This window comes from Wasmannia auropunctata, unplaced genomic scaffold, assembly GCF_000956235.1.
Source record: "Wasmannia auropunctata unplaced genomic scaffold, wasmannia.A_1.0 LD335346.1, whole genome shotgun sequence".
In the NCBI taxonomy this organism is placed as follows: domain Eukaryota; kingdom Metazoa; phylum Arthropoda; class Insecta; order Hymenoptera; family Formicidae; genus Wasmannia; species Wasmannia auropunctata.
In genome coordinates, this window is record NW_012027544.1 from 11137 (window position 1) to 21748 (window position 10612).

At 40.1% G+C, this 10612-nt stretch overlaps 3 protein-coding genes across 4 annotated transcripts in view; 1 reads left to right on the forward strand and 2 right to left on the reverse strand.

The window, feature by feature from the left end:
* Nucleotides 1-1332: 1332 nt before the first annotated feature.
* On the forward strand, nucleotides 1333-6134 carry LOC105457186 (protein RCC2 homolog; the record flags this gene model as incomplete). The annotated part of the gene is made up of 4 exons (XM_011701704.1): nucleotides 1333-1383; nucleotides 2411-2651; nucleotides 3232-4079; nucleotides 4572-6134. Coding segments are annotated over 4 exons (1311 nt in total), but the record flags the coding sequence as incomplete, so codon positions are not given.
* On the reverse strand, nucleotides 5835-8236 carry LOC105457174. 2 transcript variants are annotated; one of them, XM_011701686.1, is made up of 5 exons: nucleotides 7879-8236; nucleotides 7350-7801; nucleotides 7016-7254; nucleotides 6513-6699; nucleotides 5835-6393 (listed from the first exon to the last, which is right to left on the reverse strand). In XM_011701686.1, exons 1-5 carry the CDS (start codon nucleotides 8141-8143, stop codon nucleotides 6226-6228), a joined length of 1311 nt encoding a protein of 436 aa, XP_011699988.1. In that variant the 5' UTR covers nucleotides 8144-8236; the 3' UTR covers nucleotides 5835-6225. The 2 variants fall into 2 exon arrangements, with proteins under 2 accessions (XP_011699988.1, XP_011699989.1); XM_011701687.1 differs by having other exon boundaries at nucleotides 7350-7811; nucleotides 7879-7950.
* Nucleotides 8237-8307: 71 nt separating this feature from the next.
* Nucleotides 8308-10612, reverse strand: part of LOC105457173 (ras-related protein Rab-18-B) — a 4155-nt gene continuing 1850 nt past the window's right edge. Inside the window, exon 4 of the mRNA XM_011701685.1 lies at nucleotides 8308-10220. Coding sequence (XP_011699987.1) covers nucleotides 10059-10220 — 162 coding nt within the window. The 3' untranslated portion in view covers nucleotides 8308-10058. The remainder of the gene's footprint in view (nucleotides 10221-10612) is intronic.

A 10612-nucleotide genomic window follows, 5' to 3' on the forward strand; every position in this document is an offset into this window, starting at 1 on the left:
TAACTCGGTGAAAAAAAATCGCACATTGCTGACCGAGTGCTGATATTAAAGCTAAAGATTTACGCTTTCGAACGATGTAAACCTCATTTGCGTGCGATTTTTAGTTTTTGGAACTTCGCAAACTTGGTAAACAATTTTTAGATTTGATGCATCTCCATTTGCATCCGTGCAGCTTTGTAAAGAATCAGTAAGTAATTTAATGAATTATGGATGTATCGAAAGTAGAGACTTTAAGCTTTAAAATGCTTTTTTGATCATTCCGATACGATCATTTTTGACGAAGTTACACTTTCTTGAAATTTGCCTATTTTTAGTGATCAGAATGGGTGATGCTTTAATTTTGCTGTCGAGTGTATATATTAAATTTATAAAAATTTCTGAAAATAAAATAAAATTCTTAAAATACCGGATATTATAAAAACTTTTTTTATTAATAATTTCATCAGTATAAAAATTTTCCTGAAAATAAGTAAACGAATATGTGACGAGTCGCCTCGCCATGAATCAATACACTTGTAGATCCATGTATGTATATACATATACATACGTGACGTCGTGATCTCAGCCGTGCCATAAAGCCCGTATCAGACTAAAGATTGTGATTGAGATTGAATTGGGATTTAACCAATTAGAAGAAAGAAAACCAATCTCAAATTTAGTGAACTTTGTTTTAATTGGTCAAATTCCATTACAATCTCAATCTCAATCTTTAGTCTGATACGGGCTTAAGTCACAGCCAAAGAAATTATGTCACGGCTCGCATTCGCATAACGACGCCGACGTAACCTGTTGCGCGAACAAACCTAACCTCACGTTACATAATCGAGCAGCGGCTGTCATAATAACTCGAACTTTTCCGCCGTTCGTTTCGTCCAGTTTCATCTTGCAGTTTCCGAGTGAACGAGTCGACAACTAATAATCAATCGTGCGGGATAGTCTCGATCACGATCGGAAGAGAGCCAATCTTAAAGCAGTCGCCGTCGAATCTTCCCGCTCGTCTCGCCGTGGTCCGATTCCGGCGCGTCCCGGCACTTCCGGCCGGGCGGAACGCGCGGGGGAACGCGCGGAACCGGCGCGGAACGGAGCGCGCCCCCCGGCGATTTACAGTCATAAACTGCGGTGTCGCGCGGCCGTGTGTATGGCACGGTTATATATACGTATGTATATATACTTATCGCGGGAGCATGGTTTTATTATGATTTTTGAGCGCCAGGTGGCCGCGTTTTTGTTGTCGATCTGCCGTCGGCGGCGCGGCGCGGCGCGGCGCGGCTCCCTCAGCCAGCGCCATTACATCGATAAATGTCACCGCGGCGGCCGCCGTCAGCAGCGTGAAAAACGCCGCCGTCCGCGCCGAGTGCCGTCCACCTGGTCCCTACCGCCCGCGTAAGTAGTGGAGGAGGTGGTGAGAGGTACGACGGTGGGAAAGAGGATTGCGCGCGCGACGCACGCCCGCTGCCTGGTATCCAGGAGACGCAACGCACGCACGCACGGCCGCCACGCGTTCCTCAGGTCGCGCGAGTGGAGTCACGGGTACAGCGACATGTCGTCGACCAAGCGGAAAAACGCGAGCAAGGCGAAGAACCGCCCCAAGATGCGCAAGGTGGAGTACGACGAGGAGGACATTTCCAGCGAGCACGAGTCGGAGGTGGACGACGCCGAGGCCGGCTCGAACGCCGACGGCGAGGACGCCGCGGCCGACGACGCGCTCACGGACGTCTCGAGCATGCCCGAGCTGCCGGCTCCGGAGGTGATACCTCGTTCCCTCCTCCCCCCCCCTCTCCGCCCCTCCCCTTTTCTCTCCCCATCTCCCCCCTCCCCTGTCCCCGCATCCGCGCGGCGACGACGCGACCGGGGTCCCGGGACGCGACGCGGACGGTCGTGCGGCTCCGGACGAGAGCCGATATTGTCCCGATATTTAACGACTCGCGTCGATTGTCTCGTTATTATCGTTCGAATATATCGAAATGCGAATATTTAAGCAAGAATTAATGCGTGCGAGATATCCAGGTGCGTTGTTGACACCTAAGCTGTACCTCAGCCCCGTCGCGATCGGTGTTGTCTTCTGTTCCTTTGTACTTACATTCGCTCCGTAAACTTCTACTTAAAGTGAAGTTGAAGGATCTGTAAAACGAATGGAAGGAAATTTAATCTTTTGATCAGCAGTCCGCCTTGCGGTTTGCCTTACTTATGAGATCTTAAATTTCGTTTATTTACCAAATTTTTATCCGTCGCTTGTAGCTCTTTATTAAATTTCGCGTTTATTTGACAAATTTCATCCTATTGTTTGTGGCTCTTTTGTTAAAATTTTCGTTTATTGCAAAATTATGTTGAGCTTTATATGCAGGAAACGAATGAGATGCGTTAAACGCGACGAGAGTATAATTTGTGAGACCTGTTTTTTGTATTTTAGGGTGGCTGGGGCAAGCCTGGAACATTGCTCATGTGTGGCCTTACTAATTGGGAAATGGCTGGTCGCAAGGCACCGCCTAAAGGAGTGAAAGCGAACGTCGGACGTAGCCTGTGGACGCCGCACACCTTTAAAAACTTGAACGACGCGAGAGTGCGACTAATCGCATCCGGCCCCGCCGCATCCCACAGCATTGTCGTCACCGAGGATAATAAATGCCTGGCTTTTGGTAGAAACGACAAAGGTAAGCGGTAACTGACATATCGTACATAATTAACATAATTGTTGTTTTCTTCTCTCTCTCTCTCTCTCTCTCTCTCTCTCTCTCTCTCTCNCTCTCTCACACACACACACACACACACACACACACACACACATACACACACACACATACACACTTATTGAAATATAGATTTTCAAGACGGGCCATTGTTCATTTCGCACCTCCATCATAAACCTCTGATCAATTTATAAAACCCGATGGTGTACATGGATCGAGGGTCGGCATAGAATTCGAAATCTACCGATGAGTCGAGCGTTTTTATGCAAAGTCACGCGTCGCGCTCCGTGTCACAATTACTTAATTTTATTTAAAAATTAACACTTACAAGTCCCATGGATTTCACACTGACACACAGGATGATGTCTCAACAAAAGCTTTATATTCAGCTAGTCGTCGTAGAAACGTTACCAATCTGACCGATATATATATATATATATATTAGCATCCAATTGTATTTAAATTTGCGTATATTGCGTCGTTTATTTGTATATTCTGTCGACTTGGTATTGCCGACCTGCTGATGAACGAACAATTTGCACAGGTCAATTGGGCGTCGGAGACACGAAGCGTCGCGACGAGCCCACCGAGGTCGAGGCCTTGAAGGGACACACGGTCATTGGGGCGTGGTGCGGGCGTAACCATACCCTATTTCTGACGAGTCGCGGAATAGTTTTTGCCGCTGGCGACAATAAACTGGGCCAATGTGGGGTCGGCAAGAACGACCCCTGCGTCGTGACCGCCACCAAAGTAAAGTACACCGGACCGCCGATCGTGAAGGTGGGATGCGGCGCGGAGTTCTCGATGCTCCTGGACATCAAGGGCGGCCTGCACTCGTTCGGCTGCCCGGAGTACGGCGCTCTGGGCCACAACACCGACGGCAAATACTTCATCACGAACACGAAGATGGCATTTCATTACGAGAAAGTGCCTAAGCGAATCGTCTTGTACGTCGAGAGGGGTAAGGATGGCCACGCGACGCCGTTGGACCGCGTTGAGATCACGGACTTCAGCTGCGGTCACTATCACACGGTCGCGATCGACAGCAAGAATCGTGCGTTCTCCTGGGGATTCGGCGGGATCGGCCGTCTTGGCCACAACGAGCAGCGCGACGAGCTGGTGCCGCGTCTGATCAAATTTCTCGAGCCGCCCAGCCGCGGCGTTCGCGCGGTGCACTGCGGCAGCACGTACAGCATCGCGATCAACGTGCACGGCTCCGCCCTGATGTTCGGTCAAACTAAGCGCACCGGCGAGGCCAACATGTATCCCAAGCCGATCCAGGATCTGTCCGGTTGGGAGATTCGATGCGTCGGTTGTTCACAAACGAGCGTGGTAGTCGCGGCCGATGACTCCGTGATCGCGTGGGGCGCCAGTCCCACATTCGGAGAATTGGTAAGATGTTGGTATTTTAAAAGTATATATAAGTAGGATATCTCAATTTTTCTTCTTCGAGATAGAACTGCACAACTTAAATCGGACCTTGTCATCCAGTACGAAAGCGCTGCAATTTTACACAAGTCTTATCTCCCTCATTAATTTATAACTACAATATTTAATGCAATGAGAAACCTACATTTGGAAGAATCAGACTTATTTTAAAGCTTAATACGTTGTTATTTAAAAGCTTCTGTTCACTGAAGGACAGCATTGTAATTAATTTGAGATTAAGTTCATGTTTGTACTGTTTCTATCAAAGTGGAATATCTTCCCACCCAAAATTCCTAATGTTAATATAAATTACACGCGGGATAGCAATTCTGGAAATCAAAATCAGATCTTTTGCTTGATAAGGAACTGCTCTATCGAGTATCGAGTTTTCCCAGCATCCCAAAATCAAATCACCCTAGTAATAATTTTCTAAGATGTAATTTGCTTTTTCCTTAGGGTTTCGGTGAAATGCGAAAGTCGTCGACGACTCCGATGGAGGTGAAAGCCTTGGAAGGTTTATACATTACTGCCGTTACATGTGGTCTGTCTCATACGCTTATGATCTGCCGGGACGATACCGAGGAGGAGAGGGCCAAGATTAATAAGCTACAAGTGTACTCTGTTTAAAGTATATTCTTCGACTGCGTAAAAAGAAGGGTCTCTATTACGTCACTCTGCAGATGATCGAGAATCGGAAAAGGAATTTTTCGTTCCTTCGACGAGAATTACAATTATACGTTTTGATGAATTTTAAATGAAGTATCCGAGAGACCGGTAATAATAGATCGTCAGGAAACGTCCAGAAGAGATATAGGATTAGATATTACTCTACTTTGTACTTCCAGTTTTTACTTAACGCGCGAATGAAAGTCGATCTGTGTAACACTTTGAAACTCCATTCTGTTAGCAGCTCAGGATAATAGACCAAACAAGATAGATGCAAAACAAATATATTTTGATACGTTGCTATTTTATTGAAGTTTGCCGTGATTTTCATCGGAATGGCGGTCGTTATTCGAATGAGAAAGCTGAAGGGAACTGGAAAGAGAACTTGTAGAGCTCAGCAGTAACTGCCTTTATTTTTATCGCTTTCTTAATCGATTTACCTATTCAAATAGTTTATATTATATATCATTGATTCATCATCACAGTAGTACCTGAATCATTACATCTGCAGGAATCGTTTTTTACAATGCATATATAGGGATAATCCCTGGAATAGGATTAACGCGAGTGAGCCATCATTCAACTGGGACTGCGTTCCATTTAACGCTCGCAACGCTCGCGAGCGTTACTTATCCTTGTTTCAACATTTGATAAACAACAAGGATGAAACGATTCCAAGAGCGTTGCGAGCGATAAACGGAACGCACCCTAGGTAATATTATAACGGTTGTACGTGGAATTAAATTTCGTGTTTTATTAACTTCAAATGAAAATAATTTAATAATTTTTTTTTTAATGTAAAACGTCGCTCATGTGAAAAGCACGTGTATTTAATTTTATTTCTAATACAATAAATATAGAGATTTTTACATATACATAAAAAAATTAATTTTACTGAATATATATTGCAAGGTAATAAAAAAAAGAGCTGTGGAAGTCATATTTTTTTTTTTTTTTGCTAGATTGAAAAGAGAATCCGTCAAATTCAGGCGACTGACTATACGTATTTCACATTTTATGGTCTTTCTTTCAAGGTAAATCATATAACACACGTTTCTCATACATATATATATATTATACGTAGATACGTTAACAATGTTTGGTCGGGTACACAATAAAATATGAGAAAATGAATCAGAGAGTGTATTTAGTACCTCTGTGTACTAACGAACTTACAAAGAACTCCGATCACTGCCAGGATGTATTACGAACATCTTTCATTGTGATGTCAGACATTCATTCCATTCCGTTCCATGTAATACTCTCGTGCGATTTCTGCACTGAAATATTTTTCTGATAAACTTGCGATGAATGTACAAGTCCAAATATGAAATAAACGAATTTTTTAAGAAATCTCCATCGAAATTCCACTGTCCTATCTAGCAACTTTTAAAAAATTTTTTAAAGCTCTTCATCGTTCGGTGCTTCATCGCTTCTTACAAATTTAATTTTTGCCTGCGATAAATGCCGATATCGGTACTTTTGTACATTTCCAATATCGCTCTTTGACGCGATATAATTTCTGCCGTTCTAAACGCACGTCACAAGCGGTACCTTTCACGGCAGTTTTATTTGAGCATCTAATGGCGTTTTCTTCGCATTTACGTTCTTGCTATAGTTAGCAAAATTATATATTTTAAAAATTAAAAATGATGCTTTTTTAATATGGTCAAATTTCACATTTTACTGGTACATTATATATTATTGAAGAATGTCAAATGTAATTTTTACCATAAGCTTTTGATCCGTCATTATCATGACAGAGGCGATAAATCGTTGAGCATCATGTATTTCTTCTTGTGGCACATTTTCATACTTCCAACGCAGCAATTGGTGGGCTATGTAATGTTTAGGATCTGATGGCCAATATCTCAGAGCTCTGCTTATCGCCCACGATAGTGGCACCATTACATTTTGTCTATATAAGGTAAACGTACCAATGACTGAACATGTATCTATATCGGAACACCAAAAACTTATTTTTAAATGCTTTTTTCATAATATTCTATTCAATTGTAATTTGTAAATATCTTTACAATTAAATTTTGATATAATAAAAAAAGCATTTGAGATTAATAAATTTTGTGTACGTGTTCAGATATAAATACACATGTTTAGTTACTGATACGTTTACCTTATACATTCAGACACATAACATTATACAATTTATTACACATTATCGTGCTTATTTCATGCAAATTCATAAATACAAATTGTAAAATGCCGTAAAATACCTCAAATAATCGTTTCTCTTCAGAATTTCACTAGCTTTTTTCGGCAATAAATTCAAATAGCAAGTCCACATGGTAGAATTGTATTGCAAGCTTGTGGTAGAAGGAGTACTTGAAAGAGTCGTATTTAAACAAGAACATGATGTCCTCAATGAATTCTTGGATGCAGTGTCAGTCGATTTTCCTTCCAGGAAAGTAGAGCGTGACTCCAATATAGTTAAATCGCATTCACATAATACTTCCTGTCGATTATTTCAATTTCACGATAGATTACTCGTTCTCTATGGCATAACGTGTGCGTTTTATCTAAAATATCCCTTGAAATCAATTAAGACACCTCGGTTACTTTCGAAGCTTCATTTTTCTTGTATTCGTTATACCCAAGATCAATTAGAATGTCTTCAACTTCATCATCGATGCCGTTCTCTTCTACGTAATTGCAAGTGCCTTCGTCCATCCCGAGCCTTTTCAGAAAACGGATTATCGTTGGTGAAGCTGGCTCGACCTTTCCCCGCCAGTTCAGAATTCCTGGAACATCGATGCCACTCGATAAAAGCTGACGCAATGTACTTCGGTCTTGTGACACCAGTCCGCACGTGACGGTAGCCCAGCACTGATCTTCAGTTAATCCAGCAGCAGCCAGATTCCAGATCAATTTCTCGTCAAGCTTCTTCGTCCGCGTATCCGCGTTTGTTTCCGTTCCGAAGCTTCGAAAATATTTCAGTTCCTCGGAAGCGAGCCCGAGGAGACCGTATTTCATTGCCCTCATGATACTGCGTGGTGACATGCCTAAAATTTGCTATTCAATGAAATTCAATAAATAACGAAAAAGTGCACAGAATTTTTCACGGAAAAAATCTCGATACCTTTTCCTTCTAATTCCAATAAGATACATTCATTGTATATTCCACTGTGGATGATAAAATGTAACGATTTATCATCGCATCGCGCGTCAGTACACGCGGATAAAAACTCAACATTGTCACGCCGCACAAGTTTGTCCCTCAGCAAACCGAGTAATCTTTCATTGCTCCATCCACCGTAGATGTGCATTCCTTTATTTGTCAATTTTATATGCAGCTTTGTCTCATGTAACGCTTCTTCGTCCGTTATATCTTGAGTATCTGACATTTTCAGAGAGACGCGAATATGTAAGATACTTTTTTTTTAAGTTATTTTACGAAGATAATCACAAACGTCAAAATGCAAGCTAAATTATTTAGGCAATTGTTATGAATTGGTTATCGTTCGTCGCGTGACAGCTTTTTCTTATATTAAAATAATAATATCACATATTCCGGAAAATGTTTTTTTTTTATTTATGTACAAATAAATAATGTGTAAATTTATATAGAATATCTCGGAATTCGCGCTCACGGTATGTATACCGTGTGACTCTCTGTGCTGAAAGAAACAACTTTTCCGCTGGCAAAATTGTATTCGAGCAGTAGTTTTTAAATAGGCAATTTAAAGCTGTGAATAAGCCTTCTAAATTACGCATTATGAATCAATGATGAGACATATATCGCTGAACGTATACACAATGGTGAAACATATACCGCTGAACGTATACGCTGTTTTATCATTAAGATTTCATAAGAACTGATGCATGATATTTAAATATCGCTAGATAGAATACGATTTAATTACAATTTTTTAATTCTATCATATTAAAATAAAATAATAACAATATTAATTTGAATTAGACCGTAGATGAAAACACAAATAAATTTGAAAGCGCTTTCTACAGTTGGATCTTGGTGCCTAATAAATTCTATATGAATTTTTATATGCATTATTCATAATCAGTCATTCAAACTGCATTGCTGAATCAATGTCGGACTTGCAGTCACTAGCTGAAGCTGGAATAGCTGGAATAGCAAAATGACAATTGATTTTCAATTCGTAATAAATCTTATAAGCATCTTAAAATACTAAAATCTTATCCAGAGTAAATATATGTATACAAAAGAAAGGCCTGCATCTCTCGAGTATGTACATACTTTAAAGCATTTAATCAGCCTTATTCATATCTTTAGAAAGCGTGAAACATTTTGTATCTGACCTACTTGTCTAATCTACTTATTTTATACTTTCAACTGTTGCTTATTAAGTAAGTTGTATTCTAAATAGCGATACTTGGATGTCGATATATTTTAGATATCATAGTTCAGTTATTATGAAATCTTTAGAGAAACAGTAAAATAGCGTAACGTTTAGCGCGCAATGCTTTATTCGTTAATTTATAGAGCGCTCTTCGTCAAATTTTGCTATATTATTGCTCGAATGTAATTTTGCCAGAGAACAAAGTTGCTTCGTCTGGCAAGAAAATCGCATTCTGTGTGTACACAAATTCTGCAATACACTATATATCACTAACACATATAGTTATATTGTAATCTCTATAAAATATATACTCACCGTTTTTTCTCGGTGCAGTATATATTTCCGATAAGAGACACACATCATATAGAGAACTTAGAAATTAGTACGTAACCGACGAAATAACATCCTTAGGTACATTTTTACAGTATAATACATTTTTTCAGATGTAACAACGATATGCGTCAAGCGCACGTATATGTGCAAAATATAAAACGACAAACAGAATCGAAAAGACTATAAAAGTGTTCGAATTCACCTTAATTATTACAAAAACTTGATCGACGTAACTCTACTCGACTACAGTCCATACAAATGTCTTATTGAGTGTGTCTGTGAGCGTTTCTTTTAGTATTTGTTAATCTGTATTTACACGAACACAAAATTTTGCTCGACATCTCTATGCCAGATTCAACTTATTGTTAGTCGACCAACGATAGTTTTGTACATTTTAGATGTGTACGTGATATAAGCAAGTACATGCCTCATCTTTGGACAAGTTTTCGCACAATCTGAATATATAGCCTGTATAATATGAAGTGCGGTGAACTGTTACGTTTGACCCTTTCTGTATTACATGCAATGCCCCTTCTCGCACCAGATTTTCAAACTTAACACATAATGGTGCACTATTGTTGCTGGCACAAGCACTTTTCACAGTTGATTACAGCAAACTGCAGTAACAGTTTGAATATGCATCCTGCTGTTGAGGATCGTTGGTCAACTGCATTCCTCTCTTTCCCATTCGATGCCTCGCACCACCCATAGTACCGTTGTCATACAATCGTGTCGAGTGAGTGTCCCAAAGACCAGGCGTTTGTATTATCTGTTACAAGCAACATCATATTTTTTACATAGCGTCGTAAATAAATAAAAATGTCAATTCTAAATGCGATTTTTAATTATAATACAATGTTTACTAAAACGTGTATCAATAGGTCTGTCCTTTGCACTCAAAAAAAATGACATAGTGGCAACTATGATACATGTTTTATATGTAGAAATACATAATTGAATAAACTCTATTTTATACTTATAATTACTAACCATTTTGTATAATTAATAAATATACAGGGTGTCCCAAAATTCGCGAATTAAAATATCATAGCAAGAAAGTCTTCGAAAAATTAAGTAAAAAAAGTTATTTGTTATCTTAAGCAATAGTTTTTAAGATATAAGGGCTGTCTCTTATACACATCTCTGAGCGGGCTGGCAAGG

Bases quoted from the DNA above. Each gene is read 5' to 3' on its own strand.
- LOC105457174 (XM_011701686.1), bottom strand. From the start codon at position 8,143: ATGTCAGATACTCAAGATATAACGGACGAAGAAGCGTTACATGAGACA. The intron at 7,802-7,878 runs GTATCGAGATTT...AGCAAATTTTAG, and splicing joins ATTGGAATTAGAAGGAAAAG to GCATGTCACCACGCAGTATC. The intron at 6,394-6,512 runs GTAAAAATTACA...TGCTAACTATAG, and splicing joins TGACGGATCAAAAGCTTATG to CAAGAACGTAAATGCGAAGA.